Source organism: Falco naumanni, chromosome 6, assembly GCF_017639655.2.
Source record: "Falco naumanni isolate bFalNau1 chromosome 6, bFalNau1.pat, whole genome shotgun sequence".
In the NCBI taxonomy this organism is placed as follows: domain Eukaryota; kingdom Metazoa; phylum Chordata; class Aves; order Falconiformes; family Falconidae; genus Falco; species Falco naumanni.
Genome location: NC_054059.1, coordinates 5,587,884 through 5,614,464, shown reverse-complemented (window position 1 = coordinate 5,614,464; position 26,581 = coordinate 5,587,884). Strand labels below are relative to the sequence as shown.

At 38.2% G+C, this 26,581-nt stretch overlaps 1 protein-coding gene across 6 annotated transcripts in view; it reads left to right on the top strand.

Annotated features, from left to right (window-relative positions):
- ORC3 (origin recognition complex subunit 3) overlaps nucleotides 1-26,581 on the top strand; it is a 52,419-nt gene that overhangs the window by 12,963 nt on the left and 12,875 nt on the right. For 3 of the 6 annotated variants that reach the window (XM_040597541.1, XM_040597540.1, XM_040597539.1), the window contains exons 7-18: nucleotides 50-186; nucleotides 2,286-2,445; nucleotides 3,253-3,366; nucleotides 5,089-5,222; nucleotides 5,646-5,709; nucleotides 8,875-8,991; nucleotides 10,267-10,346; nucleotides 14,542-14,675; nucleotides 16,834-16,916; nucleotides 17,390-17,487; nucleotides 18,375-18,516; nucleotides 22,157-22,273. In XM_040597541.1, the coding sequence (XP_040453475.1) occupies nucleotides 50-186; nucleotides 2,286-2,445; nucleotides 3,253-3,366; nucleotides 5,089-5,222; nucleotides 5,646-5,709; nucleotides 8,875-8,991; nucleotides 10,267-10,346; nucleotides 14,542-14,675; nucleotides 16,834-16,916; nucleotides 17,390-17,487; nucleotides 18,375-18,516; nucleotides 22,157-22,273 (1,380 nt within the window). Of the gene's footprint in view, nucleotides 1-49; nucleotides 187-2,285; nucleotides 2,446-3,252; nucleotides 3,367-5,088; nucleotides 5,223-5,645; nucleotides 5,710-8,874; nucleotides 8,992-10,266; nucleotides 10,347-14,541; nucleotides 14,676-16,833; nucleotides 16,917-17,389; nucleotides 17,488-18,374; nucleotides 18,517-22,156; nucleotides 22,274-22,355; nucleotides 22,416-23,447; nucleotides 23,528-24,565; nucleotides 24,707-26,581 lie in introns of those variants that run through there. The other 3 variants (XM_040597538.1, XM_040597536.1, XM_040597542.1) reach the window with 3 other exon arrangements.

The window sequence follows — 26,581 nt, the reverse complement described above, 5'->3', positions numbered from 1 at the left end:
CGGTCTTTTTGTTTTACTGTCTTCTGTTTGTTAATGAATGGCTTTAAAGAAAACAGATTCTGAAGCTACGAGAAAAAAAAGAAATTCCTCTTCTAGACACTGGCAATCTCCTCCAGTTGTAGTTATATTCAAAGACATGGAGAGTTTCACCACAAAAGTACTTCAAGACTTCATAGTCATCAGCAGGTAATGTGACCTGAAGTTTAAGTCTTCCACTCCTTTACCCGTTTTCTGTTTGCCGCTGTTTTGAAGTGTAACAATGAGACCAGCGGAGAGTTGGAATGAAATCCTGATGCTGCTGCTTTGCAGCAGTGATTGAACAAAAAACTATTTGCTAGGTTTTGGGGATAAATTATCCTAAAGCTAGCTTGGGACTCTGAATCAGAGTGCCTAAGAGCTGGGTTGAGCTGCTGGGTGACTGATTTAATTCTTTACATAAGAGGATTTACTGGTGACTAGTTGTTACAGAATTTGTGATTGTGAAACTGATTTTTTAAGATGCCTAGATTTCTTCTGTAGACTTTTAAAATTGTTTTCAGAGTATATTTTTTGTGTGATTACTGATGTAATGCTGCTTAAAGGTCATTAGCTTGCTAGTAGGAGTATATAAAACTTAGCCAGAAAATTTCTCAGTCTTGGCCGGATCTGTAATTAGCAGCTGACTACTTCAGGTTCTCCTGTGCTTCTGTCCTTCCTTAACCTGTCTTCCTTGATATCATCTCATGCATTCTAATCAAAACCACATGCTGTTCTCCAAAAAAGAGCATCTTACACTTAGCCCCCAGGTTGAAACTACAGCAGCAGCAAAATTTGGGCCCCAGTTGTACAATTAATTTAGTTGCAGCGTGTGCACCTGATGTTCCCTCTAAACAATGCTAAGCAATTTCACTTGCTGAGACACCCACAAATATTTTTCTGCTTCAGATCTGGCACATGGGTTCTCTAGGAAACATTTCAAGAAGTAAAATCAGAAATGTTATCTGTAAATAATTAGGATGTAAGGCAGGGGAGCATGAGGTTTTGATTGTTTAAGTGTTGTGGTTTATTTTGCTTTTTTTAGGAAGCATAAGTACCTATTTATGATTATATGGAATGTAGGTGAAGTTCAGTTCAAGTCTGTCAGTCTGCTATTTGCAAATAAGCTTTTTTAATATGCTTCAGAAAAAAGGTTTAGAGGATTCAGATCTTATAACTAGAGATTGTCTTGATTAATGTCAAGTAGAAGATGGGTGAAATGGAAGCTCGACAGAGTTGCATAATACTTTGTAAAATATCTTTGTGATTATTATAGAGATGGGGTTTATTCTCTCCGTTTTATTCTTAAACATGTTTAGTAATAGTGTTGAAGTAGGTATATGTGAGAGATTCTTCTGATTTTGTTAATCACAAGTTTCAGTTTCTCTTTGATACTCTTTTAGGTTATCAACAGTTGACAATATATGAAGTGTGTAGGCTTTATGTTTAAGTCTCTAGCAAAGGACTTGAGGAATTAGAGAAATTAAATCATTGCAGGTTAACACCTAAAACACCAAGGTCAAAAAGTTGCTGTGGTGAAAACAGAGGAAAGGAATAAATTGTCAATTTTAACCTAGAAGATATTTAATATAGCAGAATTTGTATCTCCTTGAAATTAATAAAAACTGGAAAATAATGATGAAAAAATATTGAAAGCACTGTATTTTGGGTAATTTGTAGGCTGTTCACAAGGAATACAGCATTCTGTCCTCGTTATGAGTTCTCAAAGCATAAACTAAAAAATTATCTGAAAAGAAAGATTGACCCTGGAGAAGTTCTGTGTTTCCATTATACTTAAAAAAAAATAAATTCCAACATTAGAGGTTTTCATATTTATTTTAGTTTTATTAAATGGTGTAAGATTTTTAATTTTCTTGAGACTGTTAGCTGTTTAATGTCCCTTCTTATTTTTCCTGTATTTCGTTGAAAAAAATAATTCATATTACAAGATTCAGTTCTCTGAATTCAACATTTTTGGGAAGATAGAACCAGTATAATACTGTAACTGAAAAGGTGCTTTTGGTGCCACTTCCTGCAAATTGAATCCTAAAATAAACTTTAATTTGCTTTTCTACTTCATAGCTTTAAGTAGCTTCCTTTCTTTTTCTTTTTACTCCACATCAAAACTCTTCTGGTTTACTGGCAACAAATCTTTTAATTTACCCCTTTCTGCTTCTGAGCTCAGTACTGTAGTAGGAACATAATGCATTTGTTTCATGATTTTCTGTAAGTAACTGTCATGTTTTTTTCTCCCTTCCCCCATGATCTAGTCATCATATCCGTGAATTACCTCTAGCGCTGATTTTTGGAATTGCTACATCTCCAATGATTATCCACAGCTTACTTCCTCACTCTGTTTCCTCTCTGCTGTGCATAGAACTTTTCCAGTCCCTTTCCTGTAAGGAGCACCTGTCTACTATAATTGACAAGGTAATTCCCTTTCTGTATAGGAGTGTGTGTGTATTCAAGCACAGTGTACTTGTAGGGACTTAAAAGTAGGTTTGTCTGAAACTTTTGAAATGGAATCTGTTCCTGAGAGCTGTGGAGTTTGCATATTGCTACTCACAGCTACAGAGTAGTTTAATACTAGGAGCTTCCTTCTCACACTGAGACACGCTCACATACCTGCTTTCATCTTTCGTTTACATTGGCATCTGTGCAAACATCCTTGGGCACTTGCACTTTGACATTCCTACCTCTTCATTAAGGTAGTACTTTAATGAGTTTTACTTTGTTCCAGAAAAGATAGCTTTAAACATAGAAAAATACAGTTCAGCCTGAATTTTGTCACCTGTCAAAAATTAGTAGTTATCCAAATGTTCAGGCCATATAGACGCCGTGCCTGTGCAATTCTTGGTACACCACTTTGTGCAGGATTTCCAAAATCAGTTACACATGCTGAAAGTAGTGGTATCCCTGGCTGTTACATCAGTCTCTGTTGTGTTTGTAACTTTAAGAATAAACACAAAAATCATGTTCAGCAAAGCTAACTTCAAATGTTCCATATAAGTAAAAGGTACTTAAAAAATGTAGTGAAATATTAAACTGAAAATCAATTCAATCTTTGCATGTATATTTTAGTAGAAATACTGGTTTTAGAAGTTGGCAGGTATTTAGTATCTCAGTTGAATGCTAACGCATGCTGAGAGCTGTATCAAATTGTATATAGAAATTTTGCTGAGATGAATTTAGGAAAGAATTTCTGCTATGGGTACTTTTCCTTTTTGTCTCCCTTAGCTGCTTCTGACAGCCTGGTGTCCATTTAAACTGGGTGAGAAAGTTCTGAAGGTTCTCATCAACATATTCTTGTACCACGATTTTTCTGTCCAGAATTTTATCAAAGGATTTCAGGTAGGCAATGGTAACAAATTATGATTGTGAAAAAGAAGGGTAATTACTGGGCACTGAAAGATTTCTTAGGTCCTAATGTTGTCACTGAATTGGATGGAAAAATGTCCTTTGGGAATAGTTTGGATCTTGAACAGGTGGATGTTTTAAAACCTGAACTGCTAAGGTTTTAAGGGGAAAACTTGTGGGACAGATATAAGAAGCATGTAAAAGCTTACTCTGCCATAAAAAACTATATTTAAAGGTTACATTTAAAAGGGTGACCTGCCTTAGTGGGTTGGAAGACCTCTGTTTTGTTATAGATTAATATGTAGCTTCTAACACCCCTGGCAGAACTCTCCAGCTCTGACCTGCTGTACCAGGTCCTTGTATTCTGATTTGTCATGCTGTGAGTAGGCTGCAGCAGTGTCTCTTCCCTAGAGAAGAGGGAAGTGCTTGTTCCAAGCAAGCTGTGTGGCAATGCAGGAGACAAAGTGGAAGACTTCAGGATTTCCAAAAATATTCTATATGGAGCATGCTAATTATATTTTTGTTGGCTTATATAGATCTTCATATCTAGATGTATTTCAGTGTCTGAGTCTCCTTGTAGCTTTTGTGGATTGTGGACAAGAGTTGTCCAAAGAATTAGTAGTCCCTGAAATCTGGTTTAATGCAGGATTGTGAAGTTATTTCTTGCCTGGTTCCATGCTTGAACCTGTTAGTAAAATATGCCCTTTTAGTCTCATATACATTTAGAGCATTTCAGATTCTTTGATATCTAAGACTCAGGACTACATGCATCCAGGAGAAATGTCCTGGCAGTAGTACCTCTGCCTGCAGATGGACCTACATAGACTTACACGTGAAAGTTTCAACTCCTTATTTGAAAGAGTCATCAGGATTTAATGATTCCCCATTAGCCTGATAAAGAGATACAAGTCCTATCCCTGAGAGCATATATGGCTGTGTCCTTGTGCATTAAAAGTATTCAAGGATAAAGCAATTTCAGATCAGCTTTCCTAAGTGATAGATACAAGGGAACACCATCATCTCGTTATGTCTAGGAGTGATATTAACTCTTCTGACACGGAGTGTCTTTCCTCTTTGACAGTTTTTATGTTTTAAAAGTTTTTAGTGAGGTAGTTTGATCAGGTTTTTGTTTTGTTTTTAAGAATAGACATGATAAGTATATGCTGCTATTCTGCAAGGCTCTGATGCTACAAACATTTAGTGCAGCTGAAATCAGTGATAAAGCTTGTTTGCACATCTACATGGTAAAAACTTAGCAGTGTATTTTTGTGTGCATGAAACAGAAATTGAAATTAGGACATTTGGTAAGCGTGCTTGTGTACAGTAGTTGTTTTTCATATCTTTAAACACATTCTTTGTTATTTGTGAGCATTGGAGCTGAATATGTAATCTAAAGAATCCGGTAATCAATGTAAGTGAATAAAAAATATTTGACAAGCTGTAGTTATCCTTATGTAAAAGGTGGGAAAGAGGAAGTACTGAAGATGAATAGCGCATACAGAAAAAAAGGTAATTATGTGGCTGTGTTTCAAATGGAATACTCAGTGTCCTGTAGAGACTTATGGAATATTTATGAGCTGTAATGATATTTTTTTAAAGGAATACCATTATTGCCATTGTGGTACTTGCACTGTAGTAATAAGAAAGCATTAAAAGGCAGATAGAGCAGAGAGGATGGATTTTATTAACATCACTGGTTCTTGCTTTGTTTTTCAGCTCTGTGTTGTGGAGCACTTCTATTCCCAGCCTCTTAGTGTACTGTGTTGCGAGCTGGTAGATGCTAAGAAGAGAGTAAATACTTTATCGCATGACCAGTGTGAAAACATTCGAAAACTGCCCTCTTTTAGAAGGTAAAAGGGGAAATAAATTTTTGGACAGTCTTGTATTTAGTCAGCTTTTAAAAAGATAAAAGGAATCTGTATATGTAGCTCTGTGAAAACTATAGATCACTGCTGTGTACTTCAAATCAATCAAAAGGAGAGAGAGTACAGCTTCCATGGTGTGTAATGACTTGTACTTTTTTCTCTTGTTCTTAATACAGAAACAAACAATTATGAAAGATAACCATAAACCACTTTGAAACTTGTTAAGCTGACTTGGAGCACAATCTCTGGGGTTTTGGAGTGGCTTTTCAACTTGCTGAATTTGGCTGTCTCTGTTCAAATCTTTCCAAAGAAATCCTTATAGTGCTTAAACTTTAGGGTTTTTAACCCTATAATCTTTAATCATACTTTATATTATAAAAGTTTTATGTTCTTTTTTCTTGCCACCAGATACGTGGAAAGTCAAGTTTCAGAGAATCAGATTGCACTGTTAACATCAGACAGCTTCTTAAAGGTAAAACTTTAAAAATGTCTTTGGAAAGCAAAAATAACTTTCCCAATATATTCGTTTGTGGAGCATTGCAAAATACAAGACTAAGATGTATTGTTCTGTATAACATCTTTCATGCAGTACATACTGTGCTTCATGTCCAGTAACGGAGAATTAGGATCAGCAGGTCAAAATTCCAAGTCTCTAGGGTTGCCTGATAGAGCTTTATGCAAAGCTGCGCAATTTATCTTGCATCAGCTTTTAGCTATGTCTAGAAATATAACTGCTTAAAAAGAAGGTTGCAAGGTTTATATATGACCTGGTCTTTTAATGCTTACTCAGACTGACTTTCTTGGAAAGTTAGTGAAGTGTTTGAAGAATCTGTAAGTAATCTTGGAAAACCTCCATACCCTCTGTGTAATTTCGGATTGGACTCAGTAGGGCAGTATGTATGTTACATGTTTATCTGAAGGTTTGTCAAGTGATAAAAGTGAGGCTACTACTATTGTGAGCCCTTCAGGAACTGACCAACAAAGATCTGTTGGTTATTTTCACCAGCTGAACCACTCTCAGTAGAAGCCTTGCTCAGGGTAGAGGTTTTCTCCTAACTCATCATCTCAAGTACAGCTAACTTGTCAGACAAAGGGTACTACTACAGATAAAGCAATTAATTTATCCTAGTAGATCTTCCTGGTCTGTAAGAACTTTTCAAGTGTGAAGAGCAATGGTAATGGCTGGAAGAGAGGTTGGTAGCAGGGTGCAGTGCAGTTACAGTAGTCAAGGTGAGACATGATTTATATGTGATTTTATGATCCATAGTGTTCAGTGGCAAACATAGCTTAAGCTGCTGCTGTTCCCTGGCTGTTTATTCACAGCTCAGCAGATGTGCCAGCACAACTGCTTGTGTGGCTGTACAATGAACGTATCAATCAAAGTAAAGTAACCTGGACAAAAAAAAAAGACAAGACATGGGAGGGTTTTTTGCTGGGTTGTTTCTACAGAATGATTTCCCCAATGCACTTCACTCTGAAGGTACATAAATGCTTCTATTGAAACAAGAGGAGGGAAGGAGTGGGAATGAGCAGCTGAGACTTTTCTTTGTTGTTGTTTTGTTTTGTTTTGTTGAAAGACCATGTAATGGGCTGCTGTTTTGAGAGTTGAATACTCATCATCTTAAACTTTATATGTTTAATAATGTGCCCCTTATTTCACAAGCCTCATCCTATAACTTTGGGAAAGAAGCTGGAATTCTTGTGCTTAGGTGCATGTGATGCTTCTGACAAATTTTAATTGAAGATGTTTGTTCTCACCTCTGCAGTAGGAGTAGGACTATTATTGCTTTACCAAGCTGGCAGTGTAGTTTACTTGGGGAGAAAAGGACCTACTGCTGCATTAATGAGGTGCTGTTTGTTCCATATGTGGTACTAATCTACAGTATCATTATTAAGTTTGGAAACACTTTCAAAGTCACTATTCATACTACTTCATATAAATTTACTGTTCATGTTCTGGACCAGGTAAATTCGCTGTTCAAGCTTAGTACGTAAACCTGCGATACCCTTTGTGAGCTGCAATTTATATTCCATGTTGTTACCATGGGTTTTAATAACCATGGGAAGAGTTCCACCTATTTAGAATAATCAGTTTTAAAACCAATTTTACATCCTAATTACTTACAGCTTTGTCTGAAAGCTTTCATGGCAAATTTGATTTGAAATTATGTAAATGTGGCAATCTATATTTATGGAAATAATGTTGCATAATCTTTCTAATAATGTTTTCAAACTCTTCTAAAACAATATGCCCTTTAACTCTGTTATTTGGTAAAATACATAGTCCTACTGTATTGCTGTTTATGTATATTAACTACATCAGTCTTCAGCTTGGAAATAAAATGAGGGAAATAGAGATGATATAATGCTTTGGGTTTAGAGGAATAAGATCGATGTAGTAGCAGCATTAAAGAGATCTTGTTTTCTTCTCTCAGCTTTTTTTGTCGTGGGGACAGTTGGTTTCTTTTAATGATCCTGGTTAGAATTAAGATACAAACTTATGAGTGTCCACCCTAAGGTCTTGGAAGTAATTTAAACAATTGTTACATTAGTGACCCTTCCATTTTAATAGATAAATGCTTCGGGGACAGATGTCTTTAATGTTTTTAATTATGTTGAACTTTAACATCAGATAGCTCTCTGCAGCACTAAGTGTCTTTGTTACTTTCAGTCTTTGCATTGTGATACTTAAATTTCCGTGTTCAGTACTTCCTTATATTTCCTGCAGTTAAGGTTTTCCTTTTTAAAAAATCTTTTATGTCCTTTGTTTCAGTTTAACTTTAGAGAACTTCTGTGGCTTGTTTTATTTTTCTCTTTCCATTTGGAATAGTTTGCTCAGAGTTGAGCAGAGTGGCAGTAAAATACATAGAAGATCCTGTGGGTTTCTTTCCTCTTTGTCTGACTAAAAACAGTTGAGTGAAAATGTGATTCACAAACTTAAAAGTAGTCAGCCCAAAGTGCTTTAATACAGCTACCAGAAATTTTGAGTGCCATTTTCCAGAATTGTTACATATGCTTCCATGGGAGGCTGGTGATAATGAGATGCCATCCAGTAAATTCAGTAGCAGCAGTTAATTTTTTTCCTAATACATGATATTTTTTTTCTGCAGCTCTCAATCTATGAATAAACAAGTCAAAGCACATAGGAGCAGTAACTGCGTATTTCTTTTCTGTGAACTAGTCTTTTTATGCGTACCTAAAGAATAGAAACAGCAGCCACCCACAATATAAGAAATAAATTCTTAAATGCATTTGTAAAACAAAAATGCAAATAATGAGGATTTGAGTAAAAGTAGCTATATAATTTCTCATTGCCTATTAAAGGTACAGTGTATAGTCTTGGTTTTGTGAGATGACATGTCAAAGTATAGTTGAAAATGGTAAAATAATAATGTTAATAACAAATCTCCAGTGAGATGAAGTAAGAAAACAGAAGTTAATGATATGCAATGTGATTGCAGTGAACTGTTGAAATAAAGGTTTTTCGCACAGTGGTCTTAATTTTAATTTAACACTGGTGATTTAACATAGCACACAACACAATGTCAAAACTTCAGAGTAATTGTAAGTACTTTATGAGAGTTTTAAATAAATGGAAGTCAGAACGACTTACAAAACAATTATTCTGTCACTGCAGGAAGTAACACAGAAGTTGCTGGAGGACTTGCAAATTTACCATGAAAATTATGTTTCAGTTCTGAGATGTCTTCATGTTTTCACGTCTTCACTTCCAAAGTATCCTTTGGGCAAGCAGGTGATGTACGGTTATTCCATTTCAGTGAAACATGAGGGGGTTTTGTTTATTATTCTGCTGCTTTGCCCCCTGCTTCTTAAAATGGAAAAAGATGCTTTCTTGCTATGGGCAGAGGGCAACAGTATGTGGTTTCTTTAGTGTCGTGGATGATACTTTGTCAGTCAACAGGAAGGAGTTTCCAGGAAGGGGCAGATGCACAGAATAGCAAAAGAATCCACACATTGACTTTCCCATGTCTGGGATTATCTATATGTATTGCAGGCAGTGTATACTCTTTTGCCACCTGTTAGCATGCTAGGCAAATTCAGGTGAAGAGGCTGAGTTTTAACAACCGTCTGTGCAGAATAAAATGATAGTAAGGGAACAGTGATAGTTGTTTGTAGTAGCCATGTTGCTCTAATGTCATTAAATCCACTTTCTCATGCTAAGCAATTTCTCCTTTCACTAGAAGGGCAATCTATTCTGTGCATGTCCTCTTGTCTGTCAGTTCTCAATGTATTCCACAATGTTAAATAATTTATCACTAACTACAGAACCAGCATGAACTGCCCCAGTATTTGAGAATGAAAAGATGTTTTAGCTGGGGCATTTGACTGGAGTTACTCTCTGTTCTCTGCAGTTATCTTCATCTGCGCGTTAGTTGTTTGAAAGCAGGTGCAGAGCAACATGTAGACTCCAGCAACACTAGTTTAGTTCTAATGCTGTTGTTTCTTTTGCAATCATTCTGCATCTGTGGAAAACAAGCTCCAAAGGAATTACGTGTGATGCCAAAACGGCAGAGTAACTGCTCAGAGACGAATTTTGTCTTTAAGCAGCAAAGGTATTTATTTCGTGCAACGCTGGGGAGCTAGCTGATTCGCACTAGGCAAACTAGCTCCAAAGTTTTCAGTGAAAAGTTGGGTATTTTATACAGTTTTTGTGAGAGGTTACACAACATCTTAACATACATATTCATTTGATTTTGACACCCAATCATTCCATTCACAATAGGTGGGATTTAGGTGGAATAGACCTTTCAGTTTTCTTTGTTCAACGATTTCCTGACTTGATGGTCTCCTTATCTCCTTCAGGTGCCCACCTTATCTTTTCTAATTATTCAGAGTACACAAACAGAGCACCACCGAGAGCATTGTACCAAACTCATCCTGAGTAATTTTTTATATTTTTTTTTTTAAGACCTTGTTCTGTTTCACATGTAACTTTGAAAAGCTTGTTGTAAGAGTTCTGCATGACTTTGTAAAACACTTTATCCTTTCTTCGCCTTCTGTGTAACAGATCAGGGAGCTGCATTGTGCATGTCTGGAAAACCAAGTGTGGGAGACAGAGGAGTATGAGTCATCTCTTCAGCTAGCAAGGTAACTTTTTTTCCATTTTGTTTTAATACCACTGTATACATGGAGAATATCAGTCATCAGTTATTCTGGAACTTAAAGCTGAGGATATTACCTGTTGACAGCTAGTTGTGGGGTTATTTGCAAGTGTAAATGACTGCTCTTTTCATTTTGTCTTTCTTCTGTTTTCCATGAAACTCAACCAGGTTCTAATATCTCTTACGCCCCGAGTAATTGTGCTGAAAGCACTGAGATTACTGTGTGTGAATGAGAACATCAGTTGGATTTTGTCTTTTAAACTATGATTGTGTTAGATATTATCAACCAAATTATTAGTTTTAGTTGGCCTAAATTTTAATCTGTTGTGGAAATTAGAATCTGTTCCAAGTGAGTAGCTGAGGCCTTTCTTGGTTTTTTATTTTACCGCTTTCCCCCTGTCTCCTTTGTCTTAACAGTTTGTACAGGGACTGAGTTTATTTTTTGTGTTACTGTGAGCTTAGGACTTTAGGAGAGCCTACACTTGGCGTTGTCTGTCAGTGTTTTAAATGGAAAAGTCATCTAAAGCAATTTTCTCAACAGACAACAGTTTTAATTGCAATGTTGCAGCTACAGATTTTTAAACGCGCTTTGTCATGGCAGGTGGCTGTTTCCTGATAGCTGCATTCATTCAGATAATACCTTGGTTCTGCCACACCAGGAGCTGATGCAACCCTGTTACTGTAACCACCTCTTCAGGAGTCTATGAGGTTGTGAGGTTTGATACGTGTGACAGTAAAATTGTGTAGAAAAAACATGATAGTGGTAGGTGGAGGATAACCTAGGCTCATATACACAAGGAGACATACTCTTCAAGCTGTATCTTTGCCACACTGAGTGGCTCTTATGCATTGCCACTGCGCTATGTTCTTTACCCTCGTCCCTTTGAAAGGATTACATGCTTGATTTGTCATTTCTAGTCTTTCCTTAATCCTCTGACTTCTGAATCTTGACAGCACTCAATCACTTATCAACCCTTGCCCACAAATGCGTCATTTTGCTTTCCTATACTGTCTATTCTTTAATTTCTAATAACTTCGACCATTTTTTTCTCTACTTTTTCTCCTCCAATGTTTAATTGTCTTTCTTCCACTCTGAATTCATCTGCCTCTTCTCCTATCTCAAAATTGATGCTGCCATCAGATTATTGCTTGCTCCCCTGTTATTTTTATCTGTTTATCTCCCTCCTCTTTTTCCTCTGGTCCTGGTTCCCACTCGAGGACCTTCTGATAGAAATACAGTGATCACAGTCGTTACTTTCATAGCTAATTTTTTTTTTCCATCCAAGAATTCTGTCATTTTTTTCTAACAAAACTCCTTCAACACTATTCCTTCAGATACTTGGGATTCTAGCTGTGATTATTATTTTTTCAGTTTTTAGCTTTAACTCTCTTTTCCATTTTACACATACTTCCTCTTGTCTCTGCTTTTTCTGCATAGAATCTTGCTGCTGTCTTTTAGAAGAAAATGATAAAATGTGATCTTTCCCCTTCTACTCACAATCTTCTGGTTTTTTCCCCCTTTGCTGAGGTGTGGAAGTTACTCACCATTCCTTAATATCTCTGCCTTCCCAGGGGCCACATCACCATTGTATATCCTTAAGTTCACGCTCTCCCATCCCTTATCCTTCTTTTCAGTGTTTTTCTGGAGTCCATCTTTTTTTTCCTTGTATTTAGAAAGTGAAAAGTAGAAGAGCTTTTGATCAGTTTTTCTCGATTTCTAACAAAGTCTCTCTTTTGCCTTTCATGAATTATGTTTGAATGGGGGGGGTGTCAGTTGTTGCATTAAGTTCCTTTTGTGGTTGCTTGGTTGTTTCTCTGGTTCAGCCTTTGCTTGGACTGGCTTTTATCCCTTCTGCTAAAAGTGTGCTTGCCAAAGGTGGTGTTTCAGATGATTTAACTTTAGTAATCTAGACAATAGTTATTCTACGTTAATCTAGTTGTCTAAAGTCCAAAAAAATATCTTGGGGAGACAGGGAGAGTATGTGAGCTTTAGTTCATATTGGACTAATTCAATCAGAAGACAGATAAGATTAAGAGATGTTGGAGAGCGTATCACTTGGTTGGTGATGGGGAGCTAACTGGCTGGGATATGTGGTCAAGCTTTTACTGGGCAAATCTCTGAGAACTGTCTGGCCTATTGTCTTCTGTCTAAATACTGTACTATGGTTTTGTCTGCTAATCACTGATGCCATTTGTCACGTACTGCTTGTCAGTCCTGCTCTTCCCTGACTTGTCATTTTGTTGTTGACCAATGACTGTTATCACTTCTTCAGATGATTCCCCACTTTCAGAAGGATTCTGAAGAGCATTCAGAAGTTTTTTTTATGGACTTCATCCTGGCTTCCTTCCTTCTCTTTCATAACTTGTCTCTGAATAATCAGACACAGACAGATTTATTTACTGGTTTTGGATGATCTGAGAGCTTTCTTTCTGCTGTAAACCTTTCTTTTAACCAAATTAAAATCTTAACCCCACTCTTTGATACCTGGCATACCTTGTAGTAATCTCAAGACCAAAAGGTTGAAAAGGATCCTTTACTGTTTCCTGACATGTGATAACCATCCTCTGGGCTGTTCTTTGGACCCTGTAATCTTACTGTTTTCCTAAATAAATTTTTCTAGAACTTGCAGTTTCTTTTTGAATAATATTACTAAAATAAACTTGTTCTTTCACATTCACAGATCTCCAGACCTGGTTATCCTCTCTCACTCTTAGGTGTTTAATTATTGCAGTGTTTTGTCTGGCCTGCAAAAAGGCTATCTTGTTTACGCATTATATTCTGTAAGACAGTTTCAAAATGTTTTCTACCCTTCTGTGTGGTCTAGGTCACCATTTCTGTTAACTCCTGATCTTTTCTGTACAAAATAAGTGTATCTCAAGGCAACACCTGACTTGGAAAAAATCTATAACCCTGAGTCAGATAAACTAAAGTTTCAAATTCTAGCCTTTACAAGCATTGGACTTGATGATCTTAAAGGTCTTTTCCAACCTAAATGATTCTGTAATTCTGTGATTTAATGTCAACTGCCAGTTGGAAACCAGAGCTCGGATTGCAATTGCCCCTCCAGACATCCATAAAGCTTTCCCGGCCTCTTTTAAATTCCTCCTTGAATCTCTTATTAATCAGTGTTTAGGTACTGATAGGGAGACACTGTGCCTGACACACTGATCGCTATCATTTGATTCTTTTGTCATGTTCCCTTTTTTTTTTGGCTGGTTTTTTTTGTGTCTTCTAAAATCCTTAAACTATTAGCACTTTTGCTTTGTATTTTTGTATTTGCATCTTTTTTTTTCTTTTCTTTTTTTTTTTTTTTTTGTAGAAGACAAAGCAAAACCCCAAGAATAGGCAGGGCAGGGATTCTAGTAACATGGTTATTACAAATCTGTGATTGTTCAGAACCAGAGTGTTTAGCAATGGGAACCTCTCGCACTGCATGAAAAAAGTTACATGCATGTGTAATGATATTGGCTTGATGCATTGACTGTAATTCTGGATTTCATGTATGGATATTTGCAAGGACTTGCTTTGATATCTTTATAATAAAGGTTTTGAGCGGTGCTTGGTGACATTTATAAAATGCCCTAATATATATTTAAAAGTAAGTAAATGCTAGACTGGATGTTGGGCTAGATGATCTCAAGAGGTCCCTTCCAGCCTAAATTATTCTGGGATTCTAGTGGTGGTTAGGTTTATAGCAATTAAATACAAAAACCAGCAATTCAGATTTTGTTTTGAGAATCATTCTGAATCATAGAGAGTAACAGATTTTGTGGGTGTGTGAATACATACTAATGTGATATTTTTTTTACCATTTCATTTACCATTCTTGGGAATGAGTTATGAACACTACTGTAGGGGTTTTTTGCTATTTTTAATGATTCACAGGTTAAAAAATTATAACTCTATCCAGCAGGTGTGTTTGAGTAGAATATCAGAAAAACTTTCATTATCACTTCTGCAGGTAAATGTGAAGGACATCTATCCAAATTAATTTATTTCTTTCTGTAAATGACAGCAAGGAAAAGATTTGACTTTACTGCAGGATTGAATGCTTGAAATCTTGGAGGTTTTCTCTTTTAAAAGAAGTTTTTAAAATTAGTATTCAACTTTTTTCAACTAAGAACGTTGAAAGCTGTTTCTTAATTCTGCATTTCAACTTCAGCCAACAATTGTCTTTTAGGATGTTGAATAAGTCTGATTTGGTAACCATGCTTCAACAATGTGTGGAAATTTTTGTGTCATCTTCTGGAAAGGAGTTTGATAAGACAGTGGAGAAGTTGAAGGAGTTCTTGACCCAGTTTCAGGAACTAGAAGGTGGGTGTGTACCATCATACATTCCGTTGCAGATTATGTGAAAGCTGTTCTATAATCTGACCAATGGGTATAATTTTCCCTGGTGATACCCTGTCATTGTATCAAACAATCAGACTTTTCAGGATTGTTTTTTTAAATACATGCACAGAATTAGGAAATGTTTATATTCTTTATTGGTATGTGGTTCATGCTTTTTATAGTACGGAAGAGTGATGTAAGATAAGAAATTGGACAGAGCAGCAAACATTGCTTACTAGATCTGTCATACATATATTTTGAGCAGTTTACCAGATGTTGCAATCATTAAAAACATGTAACAAATAAAAGCAGATATTGAAATAAAAATAGGAGCAGACTTCCTTATAACATGGTATTTAATCCAAATGTATATAAAGTTCTTTCACCTGCATATTCAGTTAAATTTGTGTAAGAGCTAGGACACCAAGCACCAGTTGTCAGGGCTCTGCTGACATGCTGTAACTTCTCAGGCCCATATATTGATTGTTCATGGCAGAAGACTTACTTGAAAGTTTAGTAAGGCAAATGAGTAGCAGCCTTCCGTCTTTCAGGTTAACAGAAACTCTTGGTATTCCTTATTCTGGAATAGGAGTAGGTGATCACTTAGAAAAAGCTGTAAATGTCACTGAAGGTAGCAGCGCTGAAGAATCTGAACTACGATGGAAAACCTGAAGGTTCATCTAGTTTGGGAAAAAAAAACTGAAGCAAAAGGCTTTTAAGCAGTTGGATTTTTACCCAGAGAGAAGAAATAAATAAAAAACAACAACTCTGTGCATTCAGGAACATGCAGAACTGCAAAACAAAAAAGGCATTATTTATTTTCACTTATGATGTGAAGATGTTTTTAAAGCAGAGAAAGTCTAATGAACCCATGAATGATCTTGGTTTGTTTTCAAATTGGATTTAAGCTACAATGAAAAAGTGAGAAGGGAAAGTTAAGATAAATTTTACATTAATAGGTTGCAGATTTAGGTGATTTCTTCCCATAAGTTTCTGTGATTGTGTTCATCTTTAGTGGGAGTTTTCAGAAGTCTGCCAAAAATGTTATATACCTGCATCTCCCACAGAGCCCTTAGAGTGAAAGGATAGCCCCACATTTTTTACCCTGGTTTTTGGGTTTTTTTTTTCTCTTAACAACAAAAAAGTTCATCTTCCCGAATGTCTAATGAACTGGAAAAAATAAAACCATTAAACTTGAGGAATAAAATACCCTTATGGTTCTGTCTATTTTGAGCTGAAGGGTTTAATAAAAAATAGCTCAAAATACATCAGCTAATAGTGGAGAGAGGAAGTTCTCTCTGTTTTGAAGCCTTCAACAAAAATACAGATGTCTCCATGGCACTGAAAAAGACCAACTCATTCTATGTAGGTCACCAAAAAACTTTTGTGTATCATGATTGCTACTGCTGATAGGTGCTTTACCTGTGATCTGTAGGTGGAATCTCCTCTTATTACCATCTTCATAAGTAAGGCAAGAAGTCTAGTTACCTTCTGTTTTGATTTTGATTATCACTTATCCTGGCACTGATGGTGCTTTGGGAGGTTTTGCTGCTTTGCTTTAACTTAAAAATTACTAATTACTGGTGCAATTGATCAACAAACTGAATGGCTATGAAAAAAAATTGTGGAAAATTAAGATGAGAATAAAACTGGATAATGAAATACTTTACCATGCTTTTGGTTTGCTGCTGTGATTGCAGTTTCTGGATTAAGTAGGGAGTATTCATTTCTTTCTTAGTATTTTTTTTTATATGAGAAAAAAAAATAGGCAACGTGTAACTTTCTGAACACTCCTGTAGCATGAGTATTATCTAGTACCGATCTGTCCAATTTACAAATGTTGAGAAGATGACCTAGGATGACATAAGCAGAATTCAGGTGATTTGCAAGGCTTGTGCTGAATCTTTGCTCAGGGCTGAATTGTTTTGTTTACTTAATTACCGTTGGTTAAGCTGCACTGCAGACACCTTTTGTTAACAATCTTTTGCAAGGTGCAAGCGCGTCAAAAGCTGTTGGTGTTTGCATGTATGTGAATAAGTAACTGAACACTTTGTGTTGAACAAGTTTGCTTGGGTTAGGGGGTTTATATAGGTAGTCAGGAAGAGTTTACTCCACATACCAAACACTAGTTTTGTTCTAGTAGCAGAAGCTTTCGAAGAAGATGTGTCTGTATCATCAGAAAAGGAGCTTCAGAAGAAGACGGACCTTTACCATCTTCAGAAGGTTAGGCCTGTGTAGGCTTTACTGACTAGTTCCTGAACTGAATCTTTTAAGATGTAATTGTCCATGGTTGGTTCTTCCCAGCTTGCTGGAGCTCTGAGTAAAGGTTGTGTATAAGTAACTTTTCTTAAATGTGAATGAAATAAGTACCAACTATGTATGTCAGGCCCACCTGACACACAGAAAATATCTACCATAAACTAATATTTTTAAATGCAAATTAGAGGTTTTTTTCTTATTTAACTTGTAAATTACACATTCTGCCTAAAACATATTTCTTGGGCATTTCCCAAACTCCTACCAGTTTGAGAGCTGAATACACTGGCCTAAATAAAAATAACTGCACGGTCAAACTTTCAAACATCATCAGTGAATACATGCCAGCAAAAATGAATTATACATGTTAAACATATAGATTGTGTTCTCCAGAGAGTAACTACCTCCCATGTAGTTTTATGCACCACTTTTTTTTAAAGACTTTGTTGGAGTTGAAGGAATCAAGGCGGTCTAAGAAACTGACAAAGTTTGAAATGCTTCGTTTTGAAGTTGTTGACTATATAGACAGTCTTGTAAGGTGAGCTTTCCTGTTTTATATTCCTGCATTAGTTTACACCGTAAGTTGCAACAGAAATTTTGCTAATGTGTTAATCTTGTTGAAATTGTGTCTTGGTCCCTGTGGTATGAAGTACACTTTTTTTTCCTTCCTATTCCTTCTTTGATGAGGGCTCTAAAAATAATTAAAAAAAAAAATCTCTTTTCCATAGATTAGTAGAAGTAATTGGCATATGAATTGACTAACTTATTTTGGCTACAGGAAAAGCTGAGGGAAGACTGGGTATATGTGGCAAAATAAAGAGTTTTTACCCTAATCTTTGCTGATCTGTTCTACTTATGAAACTGTATAGATGTCAAGTGTGATATCCTGTGCGTTTTGTTAACTGTTTTGGTGAGCCAAGGCACAGCAGATAGGATTTTGTAGGCAGCTCTAGCAGAAAACATGAAAGGCTTGAAGTGGGGAAGAGATGAAGGTTAATTATAGAGCCTTGGAGGTAGGGGGAGGCAGAGAAGTTAACAAAAATATGACTGTGCCAAGAGAAAAGCTTCAAATATGAAGACAAATAGGAGCAGAGACCCGTCATGAGGCCTTGAGGTGGATAAGCAAGATCTGTGGAGTACGTGACTGGTGTTAGCATTTCAGCTGCTGCCCTTATTTTTGAAGTTGTCTTGGCCCAGCTAAATCTACATTAAATCCATTAGGTGTCAAGGTGATAATAACTGACTTCCCTGTTTAAAAAGTTTGTTTCAGCACTGCTGATTTTTTCAGTGATTTGTCAGGACTGGTTGGGAAATATACCTCCTTGTAGTCTTTGACTGCAGTAGATTTCTGTTTTTTTCCCTTAAGATAAAGCTTGTATCTCCCCTCCTTCCCCCATACCTCATGTTGTGGGGTTTTTTTTTCAGAAATTACCTTGTTCCTGCAGACCACAAGACTCTGTATGAGGTAGTGTATTTCAACACAGCCAGTGTTCTCCGTGGGCACTTGAATGCTGCCCCAAGGACTGCACTTCATACAGCCTTAAATAACCCGTACTGCTACCTGAAGGTAAGAAACAAGCAAGTTGTTTGTGGTGCTGGAGTAGTTTCTGGAGGCTACACATAAGGATGATGTGTAAAGCTTAGTTTTGCTGTTTCATGAAGCTTGGCACGCATACAGTTGTTTTGCAGAGGACCAACAAGTTAAGTGTTGATAAGCAACCTGGGGACTTTGCAAAGAGCTAGGGAAGCTGTCTGGCTGAAAGGAAGATACGGAAAGAATTCTAGATAGGGAATCCTTTTTCGACAGCCTGTTTTAGTCATGATCTTTACTTTCTCCTGTAGATGTAGCAGAAAAATCATTGTGTCCTCCGTTACAAATGGGATGACTGTCCATGGGGAAAAACACAGTTTCTGTGGCTCTTTCCAGACACTTTCTTTAAAGGGCTGGTGCCTAATCCTCACTGTATTTGCTGTATAAAGTGAAGGCTCTGTTCAGGTAGAGTGATGACATTAACAATAGCTTAAATACAGCATATTTAAAGAAGTCCTTTGTTTTTCTTTTTACATTTATTTTATTATCTGTATTGTGTATTGACATCCTGTCTTTTCCAAGTCGAAAAAAAGGATTGTCATTGATTCTGTTGGCTAACCCAGCCCTTTTTCCACTTCTTTCATAAATCAAATGGACAGCATGACCAGAAGAAAGAACACGTGAACATACATTTCTTTATTTTGTCTTGATTATAGATGTTTTAAGAAAACATTGGGTGTAGCTGTGTCTGAGTGATTATGTTACTTGAGTCAAAACCAGCACTTATCAGAAATCATGCTTGATAATGATCAGTCTTTGAAATCCACATCGCAGTTGTATTGGGCTTGTTGGCACTGTGCTTGTGTTTGAATCAGGGTTGTCAGTTTTGCTGTGTGCAGGAGTTATTTCTAAAACCACTTAAAGAGCTTATTTGTAAAAACAGTAGTTAGCAAGTGGGTTACCATTAAAGAGACCTAATATGAACATCAGTAATTTATGTTTTTAGAAAACCTGTAAAAATACAGAGCTAGCAAAATCTACCTACTGATTTGTTTAATAAGTATTCTTTTGATGAGTTGACAGGATTTTAGAGCCCTCTGTCATCCTGTACTTTGTTCTTTGACATACTTTAACATATTGCCGATATTTTCCAAGTAGATTGTGAAGGTTTGGCATAGTTTCTAACAACAGTAGTTTCTTAACTCAGTGCTGGCTGGGTACCTTGCTTAGCATTCTAATCTGTGTGAGTCTAAGAGATATTTCTTTCTCGATTGTGTCCATGACTTCTGCATGGCTTGTACTTTCCTGGGCCATGACCAGAGCAAAGTTCTCTAGAGCTGTTCCTTCCAGAAGGCTAGAACAGGATCTGCTTCAGTGGAGTTCCAGCAAATGATACGTGATGCATTTCTTACAGAATCCAGTCCTGTTATTTATTTAGCAAAACGTGAACCAAGGATTATACGTCCTGGGGGAAAAAAGTCCACCAAAAAAAAGTGTAGTTCTATTTTCACTGATCCCTTGAAAATTCAACAAGTTGTAACTTTGAATACCAGCAAGGCACTGCTTACTATTGTGTCAGCACAAGGAAATCTGAACTTGGATCTTCCTGGGGTTTAGAGAGTCGTGCAAGTTTTGTTCTTGACCTTAGGTAAGAAGGGTGGTTTTTCATGTAGATCCTAAGGAATGAGCCCTGTTACCCATGAAGATACTTTGATTGCTCAGAAACAAAACCCCTTGAGTTGCAATTGAGCTCCTGTATCAGGGAAAGGGGATAGTAGCGTTTGGTCCTTGGGAAAGATAGCAACATTGATTCGAGAGCAAGGTATGAGTCTGGCCTCTGGGGCAGGGTCAAGCCAGAGAAACGCCGTCCACAGTGTTCTGGGTGGTTCCCGCTCCCATACTCCTCCCTTTCTGAAACAGCACCTCAGTGCTGTACAGGTGGTTTCACAACTGGCTGCTCGTTCTAGGGCAGCTTCCTGCTAGTCAGCCTAGTTATTTCCTCTTGCGGACAGCACGTGTGCTGCCGCCTCAGGAAGCTGAGGTTTCTCTGCACGCAGCTGCAGCTCCCTCCCACTCTGCTGTAAAGACTTGGTGGCCTAGTTATCACAAGTGAGACTGAATTCCTTCAGATGCTGGCAGAGACCCTGCAGTGCCAGTCAGTAATATCTTTCTTGACCCATTCTCGGCACTTGTGTGTGGTCCAGCTCTTCATTTCTAGAGATGAACCTGTTCCAGGAGAGTGCAGTTGCTCTAGAAGCTGCATCCCCTCTTGGCTGTGGTAACTCTTCTGGCCTTACAATTAGGAAATCAATGCAGAGTATCCAGCAATGCCAGAGTTGGCACATGGGTGAGCGGTAGGAAGCCATAGTTAGATGAAGCAGCAGAAGGGAAAAGAGAAAGCTGTAGGGTTATCCCTCTGGGCAGTGGTGAGCCAGTCGATCAGCCAGAAGGTGTAACTTCACCTATGCTGGTTAGTAACACGGTAGTGTTTGAAACCATTGTGGTATGCTCCTGAATTATAGTCTGGTAAATTAATGTCTGGATTGTAACATTTAGCCATTTCTGGACACCATCTGGACTGAACCTAATGTCTGCAGCTTGTGTGTTCCATGTACAGAATAAACACACTTGAAAGTTGTTAGGCTTTCTGGAAATTGTGAAATGTCTCATAAGTGCTGCAGTCCAGACTGAATCTGAGTCTCACAAATTACAGGGATGGAGGTCCATGAAAGGTAAGCTGGAGATTCTTGAGCAAAATTATATTATTTGCCCAACCTTCTTTCCTATCTTTAAAAGCATTTATTTATGAAGGTAACCTTGCTAGGACTTCATAGGCTTTCCAAAAGTAACTTGTGTATTTTACTAGCATATAAAAGCATTTTTAGCAAAAGTTCCTGTGACCTGAAATGATCAATCATTGGCTGTTTTCATGTTAAAAGACCTGGTTCTTGGAGTGCAGAAAACTGAAAACAGGAAAAAAAAAATCATGAACCGATAGGAAATGTTGTAAATTCCTGCAGCTCTACAGAGACTTTTGCTTCTGGCTCAAGTGGCTTTTTTACTTCTCAAGTAAATGGTTCAGTGCTGATGAACTGAATTTCCTGACAGAATAGTTTGAGAAATCAGACTTTTGCCTTCATAGGTGCTGAGTGTCAAGCCAGAGAGAAATGATTATTTCAAAGATAAAACTCTGAGATGAGAGAAGCAATTTTGCTGCTTAGTACACCTGAATAGATACTGAGACTTCCTCTTTCCTTTCCTGGAGGTGGCAGGGGACTGGACACTTTTCTACCTAGTGCAGTCTGAGGCAAATCGGGACCAGTTTCTTTTCTTGAATCCAGATAATTTCTCTCTGATATGTAAATAGAACTAGCAAAAGAACTGGGGGGAAGCCCAATCAGATAATCACTTGTTAGAGACTGCATAAGTACATAAAGTTTTAGAAGGAACATCAGGTGTGAAGTAGCTGGGTGGTTTTTTTGTTGGGTTTTTTTAATGGTATGTTTTCTCTTTTCTGGTTTTTTTTTCTTTGTACTGTCAACTTGCATTACACACAAACAGTAAACATTTGGTTACAATACCTACCATGTGAACTTCCTGAGAGAATGTTATATCTAGCCCTTAAAACTGTTGAAGATTAAAAACCTTTGGTGTCTGGTTTTTTTTTTTTCATCAGAATCAAGCTTTGAAAAGTGATGGAGGAAGCATTTCTAATAAAGCCCCTGACATATGCATAGCATATAAGCTTCATTTGGAGTGTGGCAGATTGATTAATCTCGTTGATTGGTTAGAGGTATGTGACAATGCAAACAGTGCCTTTACCTGCTTTCAGTATTCTGATTTTATCTTTTTGCTGTGTGTCTGCTTTTCTTCAGTGCCCCTTTTGACAGCTTAAATTGCTGCATACCTCAGTCCTTCCTGTGTGAGAACGCAAGGTAACTCCAATTACCATCCCAGAGTCTTCCTCTGACTACTGTGAATCATTTCTTTCCAGCATTATTCCTCTGTGATGAAAATCTTGTGCATCTGCTTTTGTTTTATGCTTGGCACAGATCAGATTCTATGCTTCACAAAGTTACCTCCCCTCCCCCGCCCCCCCCCAGCTTTGTCTTTAGGTATTCTCTGACTCTTATGGAAACAAGCAAGTGCTGCTGTTTGGCAAGTGTGGGGCTTCTGGAGAGAATGCTTGTGCTAGGGAAGAGCAGAAGTCCTTTAGCTTGATACCCTGTTTCATACTGTGACCAAAAGCAGAACTTTTGTATTATTAATGATTATTGTATTTTGAATTGAATTAATGAAATATTGTATTTTGTATTAATAATGATACAGTCTCCAAATACTCCCTACCGAACAATCACATTCTAGTCCTGAAGTTTTTTAAACTGGAATGGCTCCTCTGTATTTTGTAAACCTACCTGGATGACGTTACCAGTATAACTCTTAGCAACCACAGCATCCTCTGGCAAGAAATTCTGTAGCTTTACTACATGCAGCGCAGAGGCTGCTCCATTGACTTGTTCTGTTTGCCCTTGGCTTGTTTCTGTATTGGAAATGAGCGTGGACAGAAGATTCCTACCCTGCCTCTTGCTGTCCCTCAATTTTATGGATTTCTTGCAAGCCAGCTTACCTCCTTCTTTTTTTCTGGAACGTTTAAACAGTCTCACTTTGAGAATGTTTTTCAGTTCTGTGTTTTTTCTGAGAATGGGTCAGGGATCAGAACTATATTGGGATTTAAAATGCAGGCCCACAAGTTCATAGTGATGTCTTTCATCCTGGATTACTGCCGTGGTAGCATGTGACCTTGCTCGCTCTTTTGATTGCCGATGAACTGACATTCTCATGGATGTCCAGGTCATTACAAGATCTCATTCCTCCCAAGTGATAGTCATCAGCTCACAGCTCATTATTTTATATGCAGCTGGGTGTCTATGAAATGTGTTAAATCTGGGCTGCTTTTCCCTTTCTAGGCTTTCTCAACTGTGGTGATGGCAGTTGAGGGACCAAAGGCAGATGCAGCTTCCTCAGACCAGGTGGACCATATTATCTAGTATCCTTTCTCATTCCTCTTAAGTTTGACATTCAAATGCTTACAGGATTAATGAACCAGGACTTTTAAAGTATCAGCACATGTGAAGCTGTACCTAATTCCAGAAAAACAAGATGACTAGTCTAGACAGCTTTAATGTACTGAAAATATCACAGAAATAGATCAGCTGAAGCAGTGGGGCTGGGGCTGGTGAGGTGACAGACCAGCTTTTCTCCATAGGAGCTGTTTGGGTCTGACATGGAACCAACAGGCTGTATAACAAGCTGAAATTATTCTGCTTGGTTAAATCATTTGAGAGCTGGTACAGCTGCTGTATTAGGGGGAGAGCATTACTGGGGAACAGATGAGAGGATAGCTGTGACCTAGAGAGCAGATGGAGAAGTAGGGACAGTAGATATTTAAAGGATGAGCACTGAAACCAAAACTCATGGCTACAAACAGCAGTGCTGCCATAGAGAAAAGATGAATGGTGGTACAAAAGGAGGCTTTAACTACAGGAAGAGTATATGCTTTAATATCTTTCCTTTAGTATAAGGCCTTTCCTTTTTTACAGGCTCCACTGGTAAATAAGACTAAATTTTCTATTTAACTAGAGGATATATAGCTGTGTCAGGAAGGCAGCAAGAAAGGTATAGTGAATAGCAAATAAAGAAAAGGTGATGTTTTATGAAAGCTCAAATAATTATCTTTAATTTTTTTTGTTGAGGGGCAGGGAAGTATAAATTCTTTCTTCTGGGGAGACTACAAAATTAGTATCTTTGTAGGTTTTAAGCTCTTGGCAGTGGAAAAAGGAGCTCATCCTTCATTGGCACATTGTTTGTGTGTAGCAAAAGAAAAATACGGGTTTGACTGAAGGTTTCTGCTTCTGTAGGCAAATCATGCTCTACCCTTATTTCCAGCGATTTCAGTGTGCAATAGGACATTTTGTGTAATCTGTGCTTATCATAACTTAGAAGTCTTCCCCTCCTGGAGAGATCGGTGTCTCCATCAGTATGCGCAATAAAAAGTGTACTCAATTTCCTTTACTGAAATGTTCAGTGCTCGTTTTATTCAAGCTGTTTCTGAACTGATATTCTTAGGTTTCATCAAGCCTAGCAAGCAGAAAACTGACCACGTGGCAAGGTTGACATGGGGAGGCTGTTAATGTGCCACTTGGGCCTTAATAAACCTGTTCTTTCTAACATTGTGCAGTGGCTGTGTTCCCACTAAACTAGTCGTGGCTAACTTTGCACACCGAGTCAAAGTCAACGATGACTGAATGTTGTGAAATACATTCCGAGTGCCTGGATAGGCTTGAATAGCAGTGTTGGTTTTTAATACGCATCCTCCCTGTGTAATGTACTGCTCTGTTAATGCTCATGTTCCAAATACTGTAACGTTGTGCCAGTTTTAGTCATCTTTTATGTGTGATATTTAACACTGTACTGATAGAATTCAGGCTAGCAAGCCAAAAGGACAACAACGGAGGCTGTGTAAGCTACAGGAGTGATGAAGCAGTATTATTAACTTGCTTATAAGCTGATAGGGTTTGAGTCATCATTATAAAATGCCTTCCACATCCTTGAGCTACAGATTTAAAAATAAATAAAACCAGTATGCTAAAAAAGACAATAAGCTTCCATGTTCAGCCTGTGCTGCGTATGTTTCAAACCCAAACTGGCTGTAACTCTGAGAACTCCTTAACGAGGAGGAGAAAGGAACGGGATAATTTTCAAGTTAGAATCTTTGCTCTTTGAGAACAGCAAAAGCAAACTGTTTAAATCCTTGTATTTTTCTAGTGAAGTTGATTAGTACTTGCTGACTCTTGCTGTCAGGGAAGTTTGTGTCAGCACAGACTAAATGCGAACATGGCACTCACTCACACTAGAGAAAGGTAGTAAAATCCACACCTAAAGTACACACAGTAACTTTTTTCTTTTTGCTGAGGATTTGTACTGTACACCAGCAAAGGAAACAGCTGTGTGAAAAATAACAGCTACTGGCGAGCATTAAACCACTGCTCATCTGACAGATCTTTAGTCCAAGAACCTTCTCAGCCCTTCGGCCCTGTGCAGTAAGCGAGCCCAGCGTGCACTCTCGCTCTTCTGCCAGCACAGAGCAGTGTTTACACCCGCCTGCAGGTCACCAGTGCTGTCCTCTTTGTGGGCACTGGACTGGAACAGCTCACAGCTGCTGCCGATTTGGTGAGGCTACACCTGAAGGCTGCTATTCCCCGCCTAGAGTCAGTCGTACATCAGTGCCTGACGCTAACAAGCTGTGCGGAAGCACTGGAAAACCATGGTCACTGCTGGGGGTTCTGGGCCCCAGGGAAGCAGAAAAACCTACGCCTGACTCCAGGTATCAGAGTAACGTTGGCATGTCCTAACCGGCCTGGTCTGTCGTCTTTAGCGCTCAAAAAGCCACGCTGCAGATCCTGCTGCACTAAGCTTCAACTTCCCTCAGACCTGGTTTAGGGAGCAAAAGGCTTTATGCTGATGTCAGCGTCCCATGTTTTCCAACCATGGAAAAAGCCTTAGAAATCAATGGGGGAAAAGCTGTTTCCCTCCAGAACAGCACGCACGGCTGCCCTGTCCCGAGGACCATGACATGCATTTCAGCAGTGTAAGCGGAGACTTCAGGTCAGTCTTAGCACCTAGGAAAGGGCTGGAGTTAAAAGGATATAGACTTCATCCCTCCCAGCCTGCTTAGGAGTTGAATGGTGATTACTTAAAGACTGCATTTACTGCCAAAAAACCTCCCAGACTTCCTCGGTGGACCGAGAGGATTACACACTTTGCTTTTGAGGCAGTTGAGTGCTGCTCTTGGTGCATGTGTTCAGCTGTCACTGGAATCCAAATGCTCCCACTCGGCTGCGCTGGCACTTCAGCCTACTCAAACCAACTGAAAACAATAGCCGGGAGCGCTGACGACTGAATCACTTGCATAAGCCGGGTCTGTACCCGCAGTGGGGAAGTCCTACTACAAGCCTGTAAGTTACCGGGCTGTTTGCTGAGGAATGTACACCAGGGAGGTTAGGCTTGGTTTAGATGCCCTCAGAGGGCAGGAGTCACGCAT